The 25,866-nt window shown below is 42.6% G+C and overlaps 1 protein-coding gene across 2 annotated transcripts in view; it reads right to left on the bottom strand.

Annotated features, from left to right (window-relative positions):
* The window catches only part of Fax (failed axon connections), a 38,573-nt gene extending 13,083 nt beyond the window's left edge, over nucleotides 1-25,490 (bottom strand). Inside the window, exon 1 of one of the 2 annotated variants that reach the window (XM_076327633.1) lies at nucleotides 24,951-25,490. In XM_076327633.1, the coding sequence (XP_076183748.1) occupies nucleotides 24,951-25,295 (345 nt within the window). In that variant the 5' untranslated portion in view covers nucleotides 25,296-25,490. The remainder of the gene's footprint in view (nucleotides 1-24,950) is intronic. The other variant, XM_076327634.1, reaches the window with a different exon arrangement.
* Between the last annotated feature and the right edge of the window lie 376 nt (nucleotides 25,491-25,866).

Genomic DNA, 25,866 nt, shown 5'->3' with positions numbered 1-25,866 from the left:
TTCCGATCTACAATCATGCAATTAGATTTTAACGTCGAGCGTGTACGGCTTGCATAAAACTATACTCCACGGGTGGTACAAAATGGCCAATAACTATCCTCTTCAAGACGTTGTTCCTTTTGATCGGTCGTTGTTCAATTCGTTTATCGTTCAATTGTTCCGACCGATTTTACCGGTCACGGTTTTCTAACGCGTTGATCGTTAACGTTCAAACGATTTCGATTCAAATCGAAAGCGGCCGAATTTTATTTTCAAACACCTGCAATTAACCATTTGCGCTCGAGGCTTCTTCGCTACCAGAAACTGAAGAGAAAATCCTTCAAGTCGTAAAATTCATCTGGAATGGAAGACATTTTTATACGTTTCGCATACGTGCGTTTACACTCTAGAAGAACGTGATATTTGAATTCCAATTTGAATTCCAAACCGCGAAGTTTTCCCGGATAGAAAATAGTACAGTGAATTAGATGGTGACCGAGGATCTCCTCTCGAGTTAATCGTTGACGTTCAAACGATTTTGTTTCAAATCGAAAGCGGTCGAATTTTATTTTCAAACATCTGCAATTAACCCTTTGCGCTCGAGGCTTCTTCGCTACCAGAAACTGACGAGAAAATCCTTCAAGTCGTAAAATTCATCTGGAATGGAAGACATTTTTATACGTTTCGCATACGTGCGTTTACACTCTAGAAGAACGTGATATTTGAATTCCAATTTGAATTCCAAACCGCGAAGTTTTCCCGGATAGAAAATAGTACAGTGAATTAGATGGTGACCGAGGATCTCCTCTCGAGTTAATCGTTGACGTTCAAACGATTTTGTTTCAAATCGAAAGCGGTCGAATTTTATTTTCAAACATCTGCAATTAACCCTTTGCGCTCGAGGCTTCTTCGCTACCAGAAACTGACGAGAAAATCCTTCAAGTCGTAAAATTCATCTGGAATGGAAGACATTTTTATACGTTTCGCATACGTGCGTTTACACTCTAGAAGAACGTGATATTTAAATTCCAATTTGAATTCCAAACCGCGAAGTTTTCCCGGATAGAAAATAGTACAGTGAATTAGATAGAGACCGAGGATCTCCTCTCGAGGCCAAAGGGTTAACCCTTTACGGTCGTGTGTCTGCTCTCAGCCACCACAGCAAGGAACCATACTAATCTTATACTTTATTCAACGATGCATTAGTTTACACTTTCCTTGAACGAACCTGAATGTCTAAGGAATCTATTCACGAACCAATTCGGTGTTCCTGTTAGAGATAACGGAATCCGGTAAAGAGGAAAGGCTTAATGGAAAACTGCATATATAAACAGTAAAGATTGTTCTGTATGTTCAAAGAGAAAGATTAAGGGTGGAAGACACTAAACTAATTATCTTTGCGATACACGTAATCGAAAAAGACATACAGGACTGTACGTTGGAGACCGTTTCGAAAGATACTTCACAATGAAGAACTATAAAATATAATTCTTACATAAAAACATTACATTAAAACACATTGTTGTATGAACACATATCTAAAGTTCACAAAAGAATCAATAGATCTTGTTTATTCTTCGTAATCTTAATCGTTGCGTTAAAACACACTGTTCTATGAACATAGATCTAAAATTCACAAAAGAATCAACAAATCTTCTTTATCCTTCGTAATCTTAATCGTTACGTTAAAACACACTGTTCTATGAACATACATCTAAAGTTCACAAAAGAATTAACAAATCTTCTTTATCCTTCGTAATCTTAAATGTTACGTGTCACTGCTCTTTCAAGGGAAATTAATTCTAACGACACCCATGTCCAAATACAATAAAAACGCAAATGGTTAAAATTCGAGTATCGCGGTACATTGTCGAACGTAACGAGCTACCCGCATCGATAGATTGTGCACGCGAGTTGGGTATTCTCTGGAATAACAATTCTCCTCCGTGACAACTTCTTCAGCGGTAAATGTCTGTATTAATTACGGTGAACAACAGTTTCCTCGTTGTAATATAAAACCTCGCGCGGAGAACGAAGATCCCGACGACTACACTCATTCCTGGCACGCCTACTCGCAGAACGATCGATACTACTTTTAATGCCGGTAAAAACACCGGTGTCGAAGTGGAAACGGTATATTATGCGAATGGGAATCATTCGAGAATACACATCGTGCGACAACACGCAATACGACCGCTTGCCAACGCTATTTTTGCAATCTCGAATACTAATTGGTAACTTCTATGGCGACGTTGCGTAGACGATAACTCGATGCCCGTATCGCGATGCAAAGATACTTATCGAACGTCTCGCGTAGTGACATTACGATAACAATGTATAAACTGTCCGACAACTCGAAAGACGAGAAGCAATTCGAACGAATTCGAATTTTTGATTCGACCACGGACGAGAAATACTTTATCTTTCATTCGTTACATCGAAATACTTTATTCGTCGAGTTGTGAATTTTTCATTCAACGAGAAACAGTTTCTTGTCCCTCGCGTCGAGATACCGATCTTCTCGATACGAATTCAAATTTTCGTTCGAAAAATTCGTTCTCCGTCCCTTGTAACGAAACGTCCATCTCATCGATACGAATTCTATTAAGTTGTTCGAAAAATCACTTCGTTTTCCAAAATGGAGAATATACAATTTAATAAAACGTTTATTATACGCTCTAAAAAAAATCGTGTTTCATTTCCACCAAAAAAAAAAAAAAAAAACTTTCCGAACGACCCATGAATAATTTTCGTTCAACGATAAACGAGTTGTTGGTAGTTTGTTCGTTACGATTGATGCCCGTGGAAAAACGATACGATCCCCGATGCGTATCGAAAACGATGTTGGGTCACGAAAGGGTCGAAAGCACGACGGAAGACTCTTCTTATCGCGGGCTCGAGAAACTCGTCGCGGGGTTACGGTAGTGTTCGTTCTTACGATCGTCGAATTTTCCAACGCGGAGAAGTGGCACGACCCACACAACAGCTCACCGGTCTCTCCCCGTGTCTCATTATGTCGATACTTTGTAGGTGAATTCTGTCCCGATTGCAGCCTTGGAGCGCGCGACGGGTCAGCGCGATAAAAATCCAGTTCCCGGCGCGAGACACTCGCCCGAGCGGAGAACAAGTTGCTTCGAACGTATCGAGAACTCGGCGTAGAGGTCGGTGGCCGGCCTACCTCAACGTATCGACACCCGATGCCGCGGCACATGTCGGCCAGCAGTTTAACACGTGTGTGTCCATATAGTTCACCTTCTTCGACGTGTTTCCGCGTCAATGTGCAACAGTGTAAACGTTCCAGGCTAGTGGCCTCCTCTCGACATTGCGAGGCTTGCGCCGGTGTTACACGGACGACGTGGACGAGAGTGAGAGAGAGTGAGAGAGAGAGAGAACACGATGACGTCTTTGTTGCGCGCAAAGACGACGCAAATGAACCGAGTGAAAAATAAAGTCACTTGGAATACAGTTCCTCGGCGAAAGGAGGGGGGAAAGTAAGCTAGACTAGAATAGAATAAGCTAAACTGGGTGAGTGTAACACGCACCGACCCATCTCACTGAATATTTTAATTGCAAGAGTCTGTCTCTCCTCTCGTTCCTGAATTTTCGTTCGTCGAACGAAAAAATTACCGGGACACGGTTGGACGAATTAAGTTTTTTTTTTTTTTTTTTTTCGTAGTTGTTGGTGTGAATTGTTCCACGATCGCTGTACGAAATTATGTACTTACAGTGGGAAAGAAAATTGTGTTTTTTAAATTCTTCGGAAGTTATTTTCGCGAGATACGTGGTATGGAATATAAATGAGAGAATTGGATAATAAAGAATAGAATTACTTTTTTGCAATGTACGAATGCAGAAAATATAAAATGCAAAAGTGAAGATCGAGTCCTAATACCTGAAGAATACACGAAATGTACACTTTTGATTATCTAAAATGAAACTCAACATTTTTGACAAATTATGAGTAATTGGACACTAAGGAACAGAACCACTTTTTTACAATGCATAAATGCACCAATGCAGAAAATAGCAAACGCAAAAGTGAAAATCGAGTCCTAATACGTAAAAACTACACGAAATGTACTTTTGAGTATCTAAAATGAAACCCAACATTTTTGACAAATTATGAATAAAAGAAAAGAACCGAAGAAATAAGTCGCTAATGATTCGGATAGGTCGGTAAACTGCGTGGAAAAGAAAAATGAAAATTAAACAAGGTTCAAAGAGAGTGCATATTTCTGGAGGAGGGGCATGGTAATAGCGAGAAGTCTGGAATTTAGTTGCGCGACGATAAATGGTGGACGATGGGCGAACGAGTGGGCGAGGCAATACCACGAGAAAGAGAGGTAAATGAAAAAAAAGAAAAGGAAGAAAAAAAGAAAGAAAGAACCTCTCTCTCTATCTCTCTCTCGTTAAACGGGGCCCTCGGTGAAACGACGTTACCAGAAGGTATAAAGTATACAAAATCTTGCATTATCATGCAAACACACCTCTGTCCGACGTGTGTAATCGTACACCGGCGCGACGTGCTAACGAGTTCCTTCGAGGGGAAACGAAATACTTCCAGCCAATCGAACAGATAAGATCCTCCTTTCCCATCGCGCGAGGAATTATCTGAAAACTGCCACTTCTATGGCCGCGTCTCGATAGATCGTCAACCATCGAACAATGAACTTCCTTCATGGCGCGTGGAAGCGTCTTATGAAACGCGAAGATAATTCTGTTGATATCCGCACAATAAGGGACCCGAAGGAAGCGGCTCGTTCGTAGCTGACGGGGCACAACTGGATGCGATTACGGCATCGTGTGTTCGTCGATAAGGGACCACCGCGGAACGAAACACGGCGCGAGGACGCTGCGCAAGAATATCGTCTTCCAGATAAGAAAAGGATGAGACGATAACGTCGAGGATTAAAAGGAAAACAAACCTCCTAGAAAGAATTCCAATCTAACCGCGTTGATACGCGGAGAAAACATTTTAACGCGTTACGTGCCGCGTGGGACGAACACACTTTCCGTTTAAGACCATTTACCAACAGTTCGAATACGTAACAAGCTTGAGAATTATTATTTGCCGATTTTTCGTCCAATGCATCCACACTCTTACATTTTTTTCACTATTGTGAATATTGTGCAATATTTAGTCGGAAGGGAAATTATTGATCACGATAGTGCGAGGGGTCTCGCCTTTTTAATAACGCACGGTGGAATATTCTATGAAAAATTAAACTACGTACAAATTGCACGGTGAGACTGTTAACGTTCCATCTCGTAATTATAAAATATCTAATCAATCTACTATTTAGTTTTAGTTATTTTGTATCGTTTCACGCGTTCAGTAATCATGCCTCGAAGAGTCGTACGGAATCCCAGACGCATTCGTAACACGTACAAACGATCGAAGAAAACGCGCGATAGAGGGAAAAATAGAAACCTGGGAGTAAATTGAATCAAAGATGCGGAACGAGGTTTTCTCCTACGAGGCTTCGCGTTTGACGACGAAACGAGTTTCGAAGCGCGGGTTTCGCGCGCGCCGGATTTAAATTGCGCGCCACCGTCGTTCGAACTCGATTCTCTCGGAAACGAAGCCCCTCCCCCCGTTGGAAAAGATTTCGTTCCACCTTTTCGATTCGTTTTTGCGCGCAGTATCGCTCTACGGGATCGCACACCAGCTGTTTCATCGTGTACGAGCGAACCGATTCGAGGATACCGCTCTATTACCGAGATTCGAACGTTTTCAGAGTGAACGTTAATAATTGATCGGTTAGCTTTCGCAACAGGGGTATTCGATAACGTTCTATATAAACGCGTGCGCCGATATGCGCGCTCCGTGCACGCGACCCAACGTACGTTGCAACATCCATTCTGGAAACAGTGCAATGAACCCCCCGCGACAAAACGAATTTCTCGCGGTCGAGGAATGTCAGCATTGTCCGTGACGTCTTCCAAGCGTTCCACCGCGATAAGATAAGTAGTAATGAGGTTCAATTGGAAGATTAATTAATTAAGGTCCGCGGCAAAGGGGATAAATTGGGTACATTGCGGTGGTATGCCGACACGATGCGCGTGTATGAGAGCAAACTGGCGGTCAGGTCTTCGCCATAACTTGGAAAGAATAAGAAAGCAGAATTTATGGAAGAGTGGGGAGAAAGTGAGCGGGTGTTTGAAGAGAGAGAAATGGTGTGTGTGTCGCGAGTAAGCAAAAATTTAAAGTCGTCTACGAAACGCGAAATGTGTAAAAAAAAATATATATATATACGAAAAGCAAAAACGCGATACTCGAACAGAGAAATCTCGTCGATTATTGACAGAAAACTAACTGCAAAGTGAAAACCGTTCAACGAGAACGAGTCAACGACAGGAACGAAGCACGCAAATAGAAAACTGTGTGCAAAGCTAAGAATAATAGTGGCCCGGAGATAACGAGGAATACGTAAATCGCGGGGAAAGAATGTCGGCACAACAGAAGGAGAATTTATGAGGAGGAGAAGCCACCGGATGTGCACGTGTTAACCCTACGACGGTTCAGCGAATTTGACAAAATCCTCTCGATAAATGCTCCCTTCTTCTTTTCTTTTATCGTGAATCATATTTTATTTCTAGGATACGAAAAATTGGCGAAAATAATACGTGAATGAAAATTATTTATTTCGACAAAAAAAATATATATATATATATATATATATATATATATATATATATATTCACACACAGATATATATATATATAGTAATTTATTGCAACACGAGGTGTCGGCGTGACTCAACGTTTAATTTTGTACGATATTTTCAAGCATTCATCGAGCGTGTTTACAATCCTACCTCCTTCTTTCGCAGATCCGAGCTCAGATATAAACACAGCATCGGTGCAGATCATATTTCATCGACCGAGAGTTCAAACGGGCCGGGTTTCTATCCCTATCGATTCTCGTAATTCTCTTTCTCTGTCTCAAAACTATACGGACGATCGCACCGCGAAACAAAAAAAATCGATAAAGGCGTGACAAATTTTCCAAGCTGCATCGTTACGTGGAAACACGTAATATCCCGCGACAATCACGAGCTGGACAGTGTGCGTGCCTCATATGCTCGCCCGCGACTGTCCGAGGGGTTAACGAACACGACCGATTCAAGAAATACCACCCTACCCCCCACCACTCGATGTATCGTGTAAAATGGGACCCGTCTACAGTGGCATTGTAATCCAATTAAAGCGTAATTTAATTATGGGCGGGGTCCGATTATAGCGTCTGCGCTAACGGTACCGATCAATTTCCCTCGCCGGTCGAAGTTATGTAATTCCATTAGAGTAACTTATACACGGTTTGTTCCGCGATACATAGAAATAGATTGCCCTGCGAGATTCGCAGCGTGATCTGGCCACCGAGGAATTTCTGCGCGCAGTTGAATGCACTTTGTCATGCTTCCCTTAGATCGTGATGCTAAACTTTCGACCTCGCTGCATTTAACCACCCCGGTCTCTATTCGTTAAGTACACTAAACGCTGCCAACAAGCTTTAACAACTATTCCAACTACTGGAATCGAATTCTTCGCGAACGAATCGAAAACGTGCGATAAACAAACATCATCGCGACCGAGTCCGGTTTCCGTGAAAATCGATTCCGAAAGTGCGCCTGCGCGAGCACTACCGGCGCGCGCATACTTCCCGCGCACCCGAGACGGATCTTCACAAGAACGAAGTCTCGCGCGACGAAAATGTCTTCAATATTTTTCATTCGTTTTCTAACGACGAATCGTCTCGCGAAGTGAATCTAATTTTTAACGATTCCCGATCACGGAACGAATCTCGTAAACATTACGCGCGCCGCGAACTCGAAGTCGACCAGAAAGTGAAGAAACAGATTGTAAATAGGTTATCGATCCAATGAAAGAAAAATGAGCAATAAAACAATAACAGCTCCGGTGAGAGATACAATTACACCAGACGAGATAGACAACCGTATTGGTTGCCACCCGTAAAGAGTGCCGGTCACGATATCCGCGATCTGCCAATATATCTTCTGCGACGTAAATCATACCCGTTCTTGTTTCCTCTCCGTGTTGCTGGACGAGAAAGAACGTAGTTTTCGAGTTGCGACAACTATCCCTACCCCTGCGCGGCTGTTGTCGCCTGTCGTACGATCCGGCGCGTAAACACACCAGTCGGCGTAAAGCGACCGACGAATCGAACGGCCTCCAGGGACCCACAGAGAAGATGCTCAAAATCCCTCGAATGCTTTCCAACGAGATTCCGGTGTACCCGGGACGAGTCAAAGGTTAAACGACCCCAACATTCCCGAAACGAGCATCATCCGCGAAGGAAACCGACCCGAATTAGCCCACATTGTGGGAGCATCTCGCGAGAGAAAAAAAAAAAGGGGGACAACGGATGCGGACCGTCAATTGGGGCGGTCCGCTAATCAAGCTCCTTGGGACAAAGTGACCGCGCGCCGTGCTTCTTTCTACTCGTGTGCGCGTCCCTCTTCCCCCACCACTCTCTTCCTCGACCGTCTGGGGCATCTCTCACTGTCTTTCTCCGCCGTCCGCGCGAACGACGTTCGGCTGTCTTTGTTCTTGGCGCGGGAGATATACGCACAATCGCGACTCCAGAGGTCTCGGCGCTATTTTAAGAACCTGCTGCCCCCGCATTCGTTCCACCGACTTTATTTCTGCTGCGACATAAACCGCGAGAGGATACGCCCGGACGCGTTGGACCGCGCAAGACTCTCTCTCGGATCTGCGTCACGTGTCGCGGACGATTAACGCAGTGTCTCCGATGAAATACCGTGTGTCCCGAAATTGAGTGACACGAAACGGTTCCGCGTCCGTGGGAGAGATCGATCGACGGCAAATTTTTCCGCTACCGAGAAATCTACCACCGAGAGGTGGAAGATGCGTCGAATACGATCGGAAATCGCGCCACGAGAGATCGTCGATAAACGTGTATCGTGTGGTGCCGGTAATTTAATCAAAAGATATTGTATATTTTTTTTTTTGCAAATACCGCGAACCAAAGCGAGTCTACGCGTTCGGTGAAGTTCGCGAGTAGCTTTTGTGTTTCTTTCGCGCAATCGATTTTACTCGATTTATCGTCGGAGAATTCTATACATTCTTCGATCAGTTTCTCACAGTGTTGTACGTACATCTTGGTTCGCGAGAGCTACCGTATTTCGACGCGAGTCGGTTGCGGTGGGAGTTTGTTCTGGACACCCTGTGTGCTGCGCGCGGCGAGCAATTTCGCGATAAGAGGACGAGATACGTGCAAACGTATGTTATTTAAGCGGGTCCGCTGTTGCATCATTTGAAATTGAATACGACCTTTCTCAATTCCCTTAACTCATGCACCGACTTATAATACCTTAAGCAGGGCATCAGACATTCTCCTGAAAGCTCTGCAGATCCATTAAGCTCGGAAACTTTCGAGCCCGAGACTCTGAAATCCTCTTTCAACGTGGCTGATATAGCTTCGAGGCGTATTCCAGCGTGCCTGTGGAAAGTAGGCACTCATAAGCCAGATACTCGAGGTACTTGTCACAGAGTATCTATTCTAGAACAGCCTTCGTGAAATATTAAGCTTCCAGTGAATCGCTGGAATTAATAGTTTACGTGACGGTAGGAAAATGAAAAAAAAAAGGAAAACTAGACAATACGCAAAAACTGTTGGCCGTTCATGTACTCGGAGGATGTGATTTACATGAACTCGTAACGAAAAATTAAACAAGCAGAAAAACCAATGCTACGAGACCGGCAACAACCCGGAGACGATAGAAGAGAAGAGAAACCAAAGGAGTTGGAAAACAATACCAGAAAGCAAACATTACCAATAACAAAGTCTAATTACTATTAAACTACGCGTAATTTTTAATAAAAATCTTCACACCTTTCGTCGAACGTACGAAAGAGATACGCTCGACGAATATTTCCATACGTTCGTAAGCGAGCACAAGCGAAGCTTGAAAACGAAAAAGAAAAATGGATCGATAGTATCGATCGTTTAAAAATAAAAGTAGTTTCTACATTTGAAACAATCGACCAGTGTGCGTTGTACCGCTGTTTTTCGCCCGCTTGGTTCCACACACTCCGATTTTTCAGCTCGAACGAGGATGTCCGAAAATACGTATTCAAATATATATATGTATATTGTACATAATATTACCATGGTGTTGCGAATCGCGATGACGACGTGGTGCACCTGGTATGACCTTCGTTTTATGGATTTAAATGCCACGTGAGTCAGTCCGCCTCTCAGGTGTGACGATTATGGCATTGAAAACGCTGCATTATAGCCATTTCGACAACAATGAAACTTTCTACGATCATCGACGTTTCAATTCTCCGATTCGAAGTCAAAATTCGATTCCCCCGGTCATCGAAAATATTAATCGTAGAAAAATGCCTAAAATTGAAAATTCTTGTCGGGGGAAAATCAACGCCCGGAATAATATTTGTAATATCAACGATACCGTTTTTCTTTAATTAATTTTCGAAATACCGGACCATGAAATTCGACGAAAATATTTACGTTACATTCCCGTTTGCGTATATTCGTCAGTATACGGGGTAACTGCGAAATAATTGAATATATTTACGCATTTCACGGTCCACGTAATTATACGCGGTACAAGTTCACATTGGCGAACCGCAAACCGAGCAATAAATTTTCAATTACGTACACGTTAATTATACCCCGTGTTGTGTCTAAAATATATACCCCGGGTGGATTGTATCATTAAATTGAGTAACATTCAAAAGACCCAGCGGTAATATTGGAAGAGAGAGAGAGAGAGAGAGAGAGAGAGAAAATAAATAAATAAATAAATTCGTGAAGTAGGTAGGCATTAATTCCACGCTCGCGTACTTCGTTCGAGCAGGTTTTTCTCGAGCAAGCTTGATTGCTCTCGCAATTTACAGCATCGTCGGCGATGCACCAGGTGGCACACAACTTCTTCTACGCGTTCAAGTGACTAGCACAGACTAACTTCGACTATAGTAATACCGTGTAACGGGATCGGTAATACCAGTAGTATCGCGTTACAGATTACGAGTAAGGTGTAACACACGCATATGTTTATCCTGTCGTTGATACCCGTCCCACTTCGACCTTTCTGATGCAGCGAGAAAGCGACTGCAAACAAACAAGAGTATTATTCGCGTACACGGAGTTTCTCGATTATATCGTTGCGTCGATTTTTTTTTTTTTTATTAATTTCGACACCCGCGCGAAAACATCGCGATACCGATTAATTACGAAAGGGACGGGGTTAGAATACTACGAGTTGTTTTTTATTTTGCAACACGTCGATCTACAATAACGTAGAAAAAACAAAAAGTAGGTATCGACTCGAGCCACTTTCATAACCATCGACCCGTATAATTGATACGGGGAATCTGTACGATACGAAATCTCGTCCTGACCTATTTTTTTTTTTCTTTTCTCCACGAGGAATCGTTTGTTCGATTGCACCACGAATTGCACCTCACCCTATATATCGCGGTAAAAACGTGACTCTCTCTCTCTCTCTCTCGAGAAAAAAAAAAACTTTCAATTTCAATTAGTCGTAATGTCGAATCTGACCAAGTTTTACTAACCGTAATATCGGTGACCCAAATACTAAGCTCAAAGAGACTTTTCTAGACGGAAATGTTGTTATTTAGCTCAACAAACGACAATCGAGGCTTCACTGGTATCAATTCCAGGATATACCATTCCAGTGAATCACTCTGCATGAATAATTACCATCGAGTTTTCTGATCGCTACACTCGATAAGGAACGCGCGTACCGAGCTTAATCGCGTTACGTTAGAATCCGCTAATTTGTAAATGACTCATTAGGATATGGCGTTTATCGTTCATGGATGAATCCATTCACGGTCGGTAATCTCTAGGACTTTTGTCACGAGTCCGTGTTGTTTATAAGACGCACGTCGAAGAAAGATTTCTTTCGTTGCGTTGTTACATCGCGAGCGGAGAATATAGATCGATCGAAAAATGTAGACACCGAGAAATAGGACCGAATCGATGCGTTCCGTGTACAAGTAAACTAAACCTCCGAGAATCGCACGATGTCGTATTTACAGCGTTCACCGTTATCTAGTATTGAAGTGGCCGGTAACTGGGGCGTGTAAGTCGGTTTCACTGTAACATTGTAAAAAGTCGTTTACCCGAAATCGTGCATTTTTTTCTCTCGCCGTGTTTGAAATCAAAGAAAAAAAAAAAAAAATAGTCAAAGATTTTTCGATGTAACAAAAAAATGATTGTACAAATATTTATTTTAGCCTAATGTACCGTACCACCATTTCCCCCTGTCAAATTAAAAAGAACATCGAGTATACAAACTTTGCATAATAACGTTTACGAAGAAATTCGTAATATTCCGTTCTCGCTATTTTGTTAAATTTTTACCCGCACGCGTTTACAAGTACGACGATCGAAGAGTAAATCGTGAAATTAATTCAACGCAGAGGCCTTTCTTCTTATCTACGTCGATTTAATTCAACGTCGAATATAAGGTGAAAGCGAACGATTCCGATCGTTTCTGTTTCTACGTAGGGAGGACGTATATACAGTTATCTACGCTGCTGTATCGACGAGCACACTACACAGCGGAGAACCAATTTCGATATATCATTCAAGCGACGCGAGACGATGTTGCGCACGCACGCAAAAGGCTCGGCGGTTACGCACACACGCACAGTTGTTTTCCATCGACGGCCGTCAATAGGTATCGCATTATAGCGACGCGGTTTCCGCTCGAGGACTGTCCATTCGAAGACGCAATACGCTGTATACGCGTTCCTTCCATCACTATATAAAGCAGCCTCCGTTCAACGCGTTCGTGACTCGGTCTATTCATTCCCCTGTGTCGTCCTGTCGCGTTCTATGAATACAGATTTACCTGTCGCTCGTACTGGACTCGCCACGAATTCGCGCGAGCTACACACGCGCCGTGGAGAAACGCGTTCGATTCCGTGCGGAAGTTAGCGCGAATACGGGGCGAGTTCCTAGTAGCGCGGTTCGCGTACCCGGAACGAACGAATCGACTCCGAGATCGAGCGTACGAATCGACTCCAAGATCGAGCGTACGAATCGATTTTAACGCTAGAACCACCGACGGTGAACGTATTACTATTTGTATCGGACCAGATACGTGTTTTCGAAGTTAGACGGGAAAAGGGTAAATTAATTTACGAGTCAAATTTAGTTGCTCGTTTCGATAATTGTCCACGAATATTGTAGGCAAAGACACCGTTGATAATTGAGTAATTTCAAGAGGAAGTTCGAAACAAGTCAAATCGACCTCTTTGGTAATTTTAGGTTAAAATCTAACGAATCGATTCTAAAACTCGGAACGAATCGATTCTAAAACTCAGAACGAATCGACTCTAATATCGAACGATCGCAGCCTAGTCGAGCACTTGAAAACAATTTCAACGAACTCGAACGTTTAATGTTTCTAGAAACACGCGATCTGTTGCTCCGAATTGTATCGGTAATCGATAACTGTCGCAATAAAATAAGCCTTTGTCCCGAATCTCCGATTCGTCGATATTCTTTCTAAATATTTCCAACCCCTCGTGTCACGTATCATTTTCGACACATACCGGATTTAGACGGTTTACATTGTCATTGCAATATCGTGTTTTCCGTTTGAGGATTATTATTTAAGGTTGGAACCGGAGACGAGTAAATAACAATTGAAAGAAGAAATTGTCGCTTGAAATTATACAACGAAGTATCTTGCATAGCCTTGAATTTTATTCGCCATCTTTTAATACCAGTTCGGAATAATTTTCTAATACAACGACAAGGTCACTTTTGTGTTCGTTATATTTGAGATAAAACAAACCGGTACGCATTTAAAAAAAGGTAAAGAAAAAAAAAAGAAATAATGTCGATTGCGTGTCGGTGCGGACACGAGAACTTATCGGTGACGAAAATAACTCTCCTCGAAGGGAAATCGTAGGAATGGTACACCTCTAACGACGAAATGATTTTTACTTCGTACAGAGTGCGCTTGTTCTGAAATTAATTCGTGCTGCGGTGCACAATTGACGTAATTCGAAAGTTACAGAGACTCGGTCGAGCGAACAGATAACCGAATCTGCAGCTGGAACAACAGGGACCGAAAAAGATGTTTGTGAAAAGTCGTAACGCCGGATGATAACCCGTCGAAACCGTGCCCGTAGAAAAAAGCATGTAAACAAAGATCCCGAAACAAAACCGTGACGAACGGAAGAACCGCACGGTGGCGATCGAGGATCAAAAATAACATTCCTTCGATTGTCGTCCATCGTTATGTGTAGCGTTTTACTGTTGTTATTACGCGACGACGAGAAGTTAAACAAATGATAAATCTTATCCGATAGGTGAAATCGAAACGTTTGGAATTCCTTTCCGTTGGTTACTTGCCGATTGTTAAAACAAAAGTACGCTTCTACGAAGAACAAAGAAGGATCGCAGCAACGTGTAGAATAGAAACGTGTCGCGAGGCACGTCGCTGTGTCTGCGCAAGGCAATCGATGTGCACGCATAGGCATGGGAAAAATGCACTTGCTCAATGCATGCAAATTTAACTACCCAAGGATATTCAAGCGCCACGGATAAATTCTCTCTTTGTAACTATACTCGAGTACCACTTCCCTCGAGAAACATACTCTTTTCTCTTCTTTTTTTTCGTTTGTTTTTATTTTATTCCATTTCTACGACTTTCGACGCTGAACACGTATCGAGAAACGTTAAGATCAAAGGTCAAGACATTTACACGAGTATTTAAGCTTTTAATGGACCGCTCTGAACGGGGTATGCTACTTGCCGATTTGAACGGAGAAGATTTATAACCTTGTTTACACGCGGTAAGTCATCCGAAAAGATACGCCGTGTACGTACGTCCGCGTCTACGTTCTCTCGATACACGACCGTTAAATCAATTTAATCTGAAGTGAAATTTTAACTACAGGGTTCGATTCGATTTTTTCCCCATCGTTCGTTAAGGGACTGTGATAAGTGACCAGACGAACGACGCGTGACACGATAACGTTGTTCGAGATCGGGTATATCCTTCGTGATGGAAGATTTACTAGGAATTTCGAAACGTCGTTAAATTTCTTAAACAAAACGGAACGGAAGAGAGAAAAGTAAACGGTTCTTTAATTCTATTTTGCTTCTTCCACCAGAAAGAGATATCAGGTTGTTCGGAAAGTCATTTCGTTTCTTTTTTTTCTTTGGTGAAAACGAAACAAGGATTTTTTTAGAGTGTATAAATATTTTGTTAAATTATATATATTCTCCGTTTTGGAGAACGAAATTACTTTACGAACAACAAGCCGATATTACAACCTCTAACGCGAACACGTTGCGTAGATACCATATGGTGGGCTTTCGTCGACATCTTGAACGCGGTTTCTTAAAATTTTAACGAGGTTAAACCGAACCATATGCTAATCGCCGCGTGCAATAAAGATTTATTGCACCGTGATCGTTAAATTTCTTAACACGTCGCCGCCGGACGAGTTTTCCATGTCCTTTCTGTGTACACCGTATATATATATATACATATACACGTTGCTTGGCGTTCCAGGTTGGTCAACATTTGTTTCAGTTACAGTGTAAAAATTAACGGGGTAATAATTACTTCGCAGTCTTCCCAATGCCGTTAAACTCTTCGAGCGTGCAGCCTTCTCCTCCTCCTCCTCCTCGGTCCTGAATTCTTTCCTTCGGGAAAGAACAGAATATTTCTCCGCGATTCCTCGAGTTATTTCACATACGCGAATTTTAACAATTGCAACGATATGTATCGTCCATACCGTTATTCTTAACTACGAAGCTCCAAAAATAATTATACACATCGAAGTTGAGCGTCGACGTAAAAAAAAAAAAAAAAAAATAATAAAGAAAAAAAAAACAAAGTAAATCCAAGATCCGTAATGTATACATAATGTATCGAATAAAGTACATTCGCTCGAACTATATTTTCCCAACGGCGAACTTTCGAACTTTTTCTTGCGTCAAGGATTGTTTTGTATCGAAAGGTAACCTTGGTGTGTCCACGTATGTTTACAACTACCCGTAGAGATCGAAGAAACGTCGTCGAGCGAACCTATTCGAAAACCGTTTTCAAAATCACTGACCCGTTGCAAAAGAACGCTCCCGGAAATTCTCACGATTTATTATTTTCGAGCGTGGTTCCCCTGCACGTGTATAGGGGGATTTTCAGCGGGGTACCTTCCACGAAACTGTTTTAAAAGGCAACGACAACAGAGGGAAGGTACGGGGGGAAGAACACGGTTTACCCACATCTTCTCTACCTGCACATTTCCGGTGATTTAAAGAGCCCGACCTGCCTCAAGCGTGAAGTAGCCGCGCATTTCCCCCTACCTGTGTCTGCTGGCCGATCGGCGTCGCAGTAGGCCAACCGTGGTATCCAGAATGAAAGTCTTATTAACGCAATTTCACGTACTATAGCACGGCATAATTGCTGAATTAACACGCTTGCCAATTGGAACTAATAGAGGCGGATAATATTGTGAAATTATCGTAGTCGTGAAATAACTTTGCTCGTCGATTACTCGAGTTAATTGTCATCGTTAATACCCCACCGAGCTCTACCCGACCGAGTATTGCAAGTTAACGTACGCGAGCGTAGACGTCGATGGCTGGTAATTTTTCTATTATTTGCGTTTGAAGATTTTTTTTCTTTTTTTTTTTCGAAATTTAAGAGTTCTCTGGAGTACTCTCGATGAAAGAGCCCCGAACCGAAAGAAACTAGAGACGAGTCGTGATAGTTGTTGCTTCTGGGAGCACGAAGATCAGTTCCATGATTTACAGTATCTAAATAGACCTTTCTTCTTTTTTTTTTTTTTTTTTTTTCGAAATTTAGGAGTTCTCAGGAGTAGGTACTCGGTACTCGGAACGATTCGCGATCGTTGTTGCTTCTGTGAGCACGAAGGTCAGTTCCATGATTTACAATATCTAAATAGGCTCAACGATTCGAACGACTGATCAATCATACAATTTAGTCACTTAACCGAACAGCAGTGATAGCTTAATCAGGAACACTTGAACGAACGGATAATAAACATCGCGAAAGGTGTTTCTGGCGGCTTCTGCCAGCCACTTTGTTTTCCATTGCGAACTGCGTTTCTCGGAGTCCTGTGTGACTCAGCTCATTCCATGGCTCGTTAAATCCCGACCCAGCCCAAGCCATACCCGGGAGAGGTTTAGATTATTTCCTTTAAAGCATCTCGGTCTTCCTCGAAAGAATTTCAATAACCGTAATCTTCCATATTCTTTCGTTCGGTGATTCCACGCTTACTGCGTCGGTCCAACGCATGGACTTCCTTCCGCGTGGTCGAATGTTAACCCTTTGGACTCGAGAGGCGATCTTCGATCGCCACTTAATTCGGTGTACTTTCGTCGATTGGAAAAACCATCGTGGTTTGGAATTGAAATTAAAATTCAATTACTCCTTTCTCGTGAGATGTAAACATACGTATATGAAACGTTGAAAATGTTCAGTTTTGAATTAATTACACGATTTGAAAGATTTCATCGCTAGTTTCTGGTAGCAGAAAAGCTTCGAGTGCAAAGGGTTAAAGAACGAAAAGATTCGAGGGAGAATCGATCGTTCTCGTTGTTTGTTCGAACGAATCGTTCGTGATACTCGATGCTCCAAATGACGCATGTTTTTTCCCATAAGGAGACACCCGGGTGTTCCGGTTTAAGGGATACTTTGATTCACAGATATAAAACACTGCCAGTCCCTGGGTGCACGAGAGGCGGTGGCATACGTGTACGCGCGATCCTCGAGTATCTGTAATGCGTGTAAGCGCTGGAATGCCGCCAAACGTGACTTTCGGCTGCGCTTTCAAGATGCCGCGTGTGCTTGGAAAAATGAGACTCGAGCGACCCATCGTCACGCACCGAGCAAATATACTTGTGGTACTTCAAGTTGAAAGTAAGATCACCGAAATCCTTAAGAACGTCGCGAAACTTTTTCACGGTCGACGACACGGAAGTATCGCACCGCGCTTGAAATATGTAAAATCGTACACGTTTCTGCGAAACAAGCGCAAACGTTGAAGAACGAACCGAATTTCCGGAAACCCTTTAAAAACGAACCTTTTTCGCGGCCGACTTTGGAAATATCGCACGCGGGTTGAAAAATATGAAATTGTGCGATCTGAATCCTTAAAAGCGTCGCGAATTTTTTCACGGCTGACTTTGCAAAATAGAAAATTGTACGACTCGAACCCTTAAAAACGTCGCAAACTTTTCCACGGTTGACTTTGGAAAAATTGCACGCGGATTGAGAAATATGAAATTGTACGACCCAAACGTCGCGAACATTCCACGGCTGACTTTGCAAAATAGAAAATTGTACGACCTGAATCCTTAAAAGCGTGGCGGACTTTTTCACGGCTGACTTGGAAAAATTGTACGTGAGTTGAGAAATATAAAACAGTACGACCCAAACCCTTGAAAACGTCGTAAACTTTTTCACGGCTGACTTTGCAAAATAGAAAATTGTACGACCTAAATCTTTAAAAACGTTGCGAACATTTCCACGGTTGACTTTAAAAAATTGCACGCGGTTTGAAAAATACAAAACTGTACAAATTTTCGCGAAACGAATCGAATTTCCGGATAAATTTAACCGTCGTGGAACGCGATCACCGTCGATCGTCGTTTACACGGTGATGGAACGAGAATTGAAAAGTTTTCCGAAATTTCGTAATTTCTCGTTAATTCGAATTTCCGACGCGGCGCAAGGTTGCCAAGCCAGAGAGATGCGCGACCTCGATCGAATTTACCAGCGTTTTCTGCAACGAGATCTGCTTTCTCTCATTACGCCGTCATGAAAGTATAATACTTATGCTCGATGGAGCACCGAGAGATCCTCGTACGAGAGTCGGCTGCTTATTGCAAAAGTGCAAATGCAATTCCTCCCACCATCGCCCCACACCCCCCACCCCGCCTACCTCCCCGCTCCCCCCACCACTCGCCACTCTACATGGTTGCGAGCGATGCAATTATAACGTATCGCTTTCGTAGTCGACTTTTCGTGCTCGGTATGTATCGCGGATACCGGTCGCGAGTAAATCGGACCGGAAACGAGTTTAGCGTGCTGGAGAAACGTCGGAAACAATCGATTGTCCCGGGCACAAATGGCTCAACCGACAAACTTCATGAAGGCATGCGCGCCACGTACTCGTTGCTCCGCGCGCAACTCATTTCCCCCTTCCCCGGTGTTTCGTTCGCCAAAAAGTACACCGTCGATGGTCTCGTTAATATTAAATACTTCTTCGCATTCCCGCAACATTGTGACACGGTACGATCGATCCAACAACGAGAACGAGATCGATTTATTATAGAATCGAGGCTAGTTCTCTCGTGAATCGAAAACGCGAAAATACGATTCGACGAACATTCGTACGATTTAAGATTCAACCCTTAGAAAGTTTCATTCATCCTTTTACACGGGACACTGAAAACCTGGACGAGATCCATTAAATAAATAAGTAAGAACAAATCGTAGAATTGATTTAGATTTTACGTATTTGTATACTTTGCGAAACATTCTTTCCACCCCGAGTTACGAAGGTTTCCCTCGATGGAAATTAGAAAAATTCCGTTGCGTTTCCTGGCGACCGAGAGTCGTGTCTCTCCAACGTTTCAAGGGATCAAAGTGCACGTTGCGGAGAAGAATTTAACTGTGCGTAATTTTTTGCCCCCGTTGAAAACATCGAGGAGCGGAGGGAAGAGTTTTCTTCCAAGTATCGAGGAGCGAACGTAACTCGAAGGGTCTAAGATGATAAATTCGTTAAAAAGTAAAATTTAACGGGATTGCGTGCCCCGTTCCTCTTAAAATACCAAGGAGAAAAAGAGAGAAGTATCTGATAAATTAGCACAATTTCTCCTGTTCCCGTGTCCCGCTAACTTTCGCACCGAAAAGCGCGGCGTCTTGCCAAGAAAGCGTGAGAAGCAGATGTATGAAACAGAGAATTCTTGTTTGAGATTTTTTCATAACCCACATTTATCTATTAGGCGGTTCTCGTTCGCCGACGTCTTCACCTTCGAAAGCGACGTCTTCCTTCTCTTTGTTTCGCAATGGAATGCGAACTATGCATCGTTTCAAGGACTACCGAGCACTCTCGGAAGGAATTAGCAACGCAGCTGGTAAATATATACAGGATGGGCCACATTAACTGTTACGATATATATATATAAATATATATATATATATATTTTTTTTTTTTTTTTGAAAAATTACCATCAAGAATAACGGTGAAGAAACTTCTTTAGAATTCTAATACCACGGTAAAACTGTTATGTATATTTTTGCAAAAATAAACGAATCTAACCGAACACCATATCCTCGTCAATTGTGTTCCATTTTTAATCCGATACTCTGTTTTATTCTTCTTTCAATTACGTAACTTTAAATATTGAAAACGTGAAGAAGCTTAGGTTGAATAATGTGTGTATTTTGTTTTTTAAAATAACACCGATTATATTGGGTTGTCCGAAAAGTCATTTCGTTCTCCAAAATGGAGAATGTATAATTCAATAAAATGTTTATACACTAAAAAATCGTGTTTCATTTTCACAAAAAAAAAAAAAGGAATGACTTTCCGAACAACCCAATAGTATCTTTTTCAGCTAGGTTTTTCTATTATTGTTCAATAATTGTACAAAGTACAAAAGGAAAAATTTCGAGTGACCCATTAGGTGTTCTCGAAAGAAGGTCGTAAAAGTATTTATGAAATATCGTTGGGAAAGAAGGGAAGAATTGTCCCTGTCTCCCTGAGGTTGAAGGGGGATGCAACAGCACCGCATTTGTCTCCTAAACGATCTCGGGTTACCCTAAAACACTCAATCCGAGTTTTACCATTATCCCTAACGGTTCCTGGGAAAGAAACTTGTAACACTATACATACTCTATATAGCTCGCCTTGTTGAATTCTGGTCTAAGTAACAGTTTCGTTTTTACGACGACAGAGATTACGTACGTCTCCAATTTCTGTACAATTATCCACGGCACGAACGAGATAGTTAACTCGCATCGTTAAAAATAATATTTACAAACACTCGGTACAACCAAAGGAGTGTTCGTTCCTCTTTATTTATTTTAGCCGTGAATTGTGTATTCACTGTATCCTCGTCTTTCGTCGAGACGGTCCTTCGTGAAAATAAAATTTCTTCCCGGATACGAAATAAACGACGATACGAAGCGACGAACGAAGACGATTTTGAACGTACGGGCACAACAATGGAAAGCATTTCTTGGAAATTACACGCACCGTTTATACCCAAGCAAAATTGTTCAAGTTGACCAATTGATTCGGCCCACTCCACGCGTTATTTATACCTATATTGGTAATGATTAGTTCAATAGGGACTTCCTCCATATTACCTGTGACCTCTTTTGTTCCAGTTCTGCCATTTTACTATTGGAACGGGCGTTTATTACGAAAGAGTTATCACGATTCTTTATATGGGAATACAATCTATAATCGTTCGAGCCCGCTCGATCGCACCGCCGTTTACACGAGAACAAAGGAGAGATTTTTCAATCTTTCCATCCTGTAAATTGCATCCTTTAACTGTGTTCAGCGTCGTGAAACAGTGTAGCGATACGCAAGACGATGCTATGCACGATATGGTATTCCTTCGAGCGATTAAAAAATCAACTCCCTAAATAGGACGCTGCACAGTGCGTTCACTTTTCTTCTCGCAAGTTCGCTACTCGAAGAATAATTACATTTACCGGCCCGGTATTAACTAAAACGGTGCAAATTGCAAATTCAGATTACAGACACCTTCAACGCTTCTCCAAAGTTACGTTCCGTACAGTTTTTATACTTTTACGGCCCCGTTTTTAACGTTTTCAATATATTTAATATTTAATTTATTACTTTGTCACAACTTGTAGAAGTGACGAAGAACAGCATTATAGAATTTCAATTGTATATAAATACATATACATTATATTGTATAAACAAAAATTCAATTCTTTATATACATGTGTGCGTGTGCGTATGTGAGCGCATAAAAAAGATTGTTTTCACCGCCGAGTACGGTGGTATATACTTATTTGTAGTTACGAACGGGGAATCCAGAAGCGGGTACCGGAAGTGGAGGCGTCGGTAACACTTGACAATCGCAACTGATAAATTACATAAAGTGCAATCATCCCATGGAGACGTCTAAAAATAACCGAAGAAACATAGCCCCAGAAGTCTGAAAAGCGTAGCCAATGGTAGATTCAAATTTACCCGCGAACGACAAAGAAACGATCGAAAGTCGGAAAGTACACATTTTTCCACGATACACGCGTAACACACAGTTATCGATAAACTTCAATCGTGACAGCTGAAAGTAATAACTGTCGCGCTATCGAGAGAAAAAAAAATAACCGACAGACAGAGAAAATTAGGTTGAAAATAATCTAGACTCCCGAAATCGGCTATCCGAACCATCTACAAACATTATCTGGTTCCCTTTGGACGGGGGGGGGGGGGGTAGCGTTATGTTCAACAGATGTTGTAGAAAGGCTCCCGCGACAAAGAAGCGGCCAGATGAAAAAGAATACCACTCGCAACGGTTAGTCGAAAGCTTGCCAACAATGTTTTAAAAGTCGCGAAGACCACCATGGTATAAAATTCCGTTCGTTCCGACCAACGTCTTCAACTTCAACGAAATTCTCAGTTCCGCAACTTCTATTGTTCGAATTTCGACTTCGTGCATTTGTACGGGGAATAAAGTACACTACTTTTATACGATTAAAGAAATTCTTTGTAAGAAGTTTGTTCGCGTTGATAAAAAATATATACCACCTTTGTACTCGAAATAATAATTTTTTAAAACCAACGGTATAAAGAGTAACGTATTCTCCTTTGTAATGTACGAAAAAAAAAAAAAAAAAAAATGTAACTTCATTGCACATTGAAATGCTGTTCACGGCAGCATTCAACCGTATTTCGCCTTTGCGTCGTAACTCTAACCAGTCTGCAATAGTTTCATTTTTTGTATTCACTTATTATCGTACTGTATTCCATTTACCGCAATAAACGTGTATCGTTATTATTACACTGCTTCGTTGTGCACATTTCGTAATAAAGCGTCGCAATAATGTATATACATATATACTTTTCTTTTTCTTTAACCGTACGTGTGTTTAACACGCTCGCGACGAATATCGTCCCTCAGCGCGCTGGCAAGGTATATAAATAAATCGATGCAAAAAAGCGCGTAAACAGCCACGGAGGAGTACGGTGGCCGTATTGTCTTAAAAACAAGAAAAGTGTATATATCTCGCTGAAATAATCGCATCCATGAACGCGCAAGTGTGCCGCGTCACTAAAAATACACTACGACGCTGATTTCTCCGGGAGGAAAATGATCCTTCTGCCGTTGAGCGCGTTCATTTTCGTCGTGATATCGATTGAGGCATTGCTTCCCGAGCGAGCAGCACATGGTTAAGCGGAACGCCAACTCTTGGTTGACGCGTGAATCCCGTCGAGCAAGTCCCGGTGTGTCTGAAGCCCGTAGGGGTCTATACGTCCTTCCATCCCCCCGAAAACGGAACGCGCAGGATCAAGGCTCACGAGGGCATTTTGCTCTGTTCAACTTGGAAGCCCTCCAATGGGCTTCCCTTGCTCGCTCCCCACGCGACACCACTGGAAACCCGTTTTAAAAGTCCGTAGGAATGCACGCTGCCGCCGGGCCTTTCACCTCTTTCGCGAGAAAATGTATTTTCATGCTTTTCGATCGCGTACCCGTCATCCGGCTCCTTTACTCTACGCGTTCCGACCGGATATAAAATTTTACGATGGAAAACGTCGATCACCGCGAAGAGAAATCGTTAAGTTTCTTCCTTATTTTTTTTTATCTTCGAAACGTTGGATCGAGATTAGCACGAACGGTCTCGAACAGAATAATAATATCCCGTTATCGCGACAATGTTAACTTTTGGTAAATATTATGCTATACGTTGATCGAGTAAGAGTCGTTGGAATACGTGTTGCGAATCGATATATGATCGTTCAATTGCGGAAGAAAGCGTAACAAGTTTGATGTTCCAGGGGTTACTGTTGCGAGTATACACAATATACATATATCGCATAATGGGCCGAGATACGGATCTGTTTAGCTATTACATACGCGCGATTACGCGCTTAAGCTTCGCCCCATCGAAAGAGTCGTGAGTACGTTATCATTTCTTGTCTGAAATCCCGGATGTAAACACCGCGTTTCTATAAATATTTGCGTTTCAAATTCAAGGTAGGTTACCGGACAAATGTATCCCACCAACGTTATCGCACCCTAATATGCGAGTACAGTCCTCGTAAAATAACAACTACATATATCTTCACAAATAATAATTTAGAAATTAAAAACATTCATGCATACCATACTGTCACGATTCAAAAACATGCAGACGTTTGCCCCGGCGTTTAAGTTAACAGAAATCGATATCGTACCGGAGGGTATATTCAAATTCTCATGAAACTCGTTCATCGTGTGAGAACGAACGGTTGATACTTTCGTAATGTGAATCCGCAACCGGAGCGAAATTCTACTCGTATACGAAGCAACGGAAAATAATTCGAGACGGCGATGGAAGCGCATTTAAACATTGCTCTGGGCGCACAAAGGTTGACAAGAGTCGCCATTTTGAAATAATCGGCAAAGGATCCATCTCCTGTATCTTTCTTCGAGTATATTAGACTCGGAGATTCGGCGGGATCGTATATGCTTGATTTTTTGCATAATGGAAAGACTAGACTTCAGTTAGAAGTTATATAGTAACGTAAAGCCGAAGGGGACGCGCTTAGTCACCCGGAAGAAACGCGACGCCTAGGGTACAATCTCGGGAGCATTGTACTCATCGATCTCCCGTTTCTCCCCGTTACGAATTTGAAAATTCGAACGTCGCGTAAGCAAAAGGAATAAAAAAAATATGAACGCTTACCTCGTATTTGATGCCGTTGAGTCGCAACCACGTCTCCACCTTGAGACAATACGGTGAAAAGGAGGGCAGAAGCGGCGATCGAGAAAACTGATACAGGTAAACAATGTCCTTCTCGTAATTGGTCTTATGTACGCTGATAGCCTTCGTTGGTGCCGAGGATGCCGTAGCGGCCGCGGCGTCAGCAGTCTCCTCCTTTTTCCCACTTTCTTCCTTCTTCGCCGCATCCTTCTCCTCTTGCTTATTGTCCGGCGGCGTTTCGTTCTTCAGCGCCTCTTTCATCTCTTTCACGTCCTTAATCTCCTTGCTCTCCGGCCCGGTGTTCTCCGTCTCCGTTGCCATCGTCATCTTGACTACTTTTTGCACAGGTTTGACCGGTTTCAGTCAAAACGGAACGTTTCCTCGTTCGAGCAAACAAACGTCGAGAGACAACTTCTCGAGCGACACTGGGATCCTATCTCGAAGACAGCGCGCACCACACAAACGTACGCCGGGTACTCGTCGATCCCTCTGCTCGCCGGCCGGTTCCTTCTCGTCGCTGCCCCGTTCTGTCCACAGCTCCTGTCCCCCCAGTTGGAAGCAATTTTGCGCATGCGCAAGCGCCACACCCCACTGCTGTCGCCATATTTAATTGGTCCACCACCCCTGCCCGGTCCGCGTGCCGCTCGTTCTCTGTCTCCGGTTCTGCCTTTCTTTCTTCCCCTTATTCTCGTTTGCTCTCCCCTTTCCTCCCACGAACCCCCATAACCAGGGTCCTTCCACTTCGTCGTGGTTAGTCTCGTCTGGCAACACTGCCGCCACCGCCATCTCAAGAGGCCCGACAAAGTCGCAACTATGTATTTTGGTACCCTGGAGCGAACTATGAAATACGTTCCGATGTCTATACCTTACTTCCATTATTTAAATTCGTTCAGTTTTA

Source organism: Ptiloglossa arizonensis, chromosome 2 (assembly GCF_051014685.1).
Source record: "Ptiloglossa arizonensis isolate GNS036 chromosome 2, iyPtiAriz1_principal, whole genome shotgun sequence".
Taxonomy (NCBI): domain Eukaryota; kingdom Metazoa; phylum Arthropoda; class Insecta; order Hymenoptera; family Colletidae; genus Ptiloglossa; species Ptiloglossa arizonensis.
The sequence above is the reverse complement of the archived record's forward strand: the minus strand, read 5'-3'. Positions and strand labels throughout refer to the sequence as shown.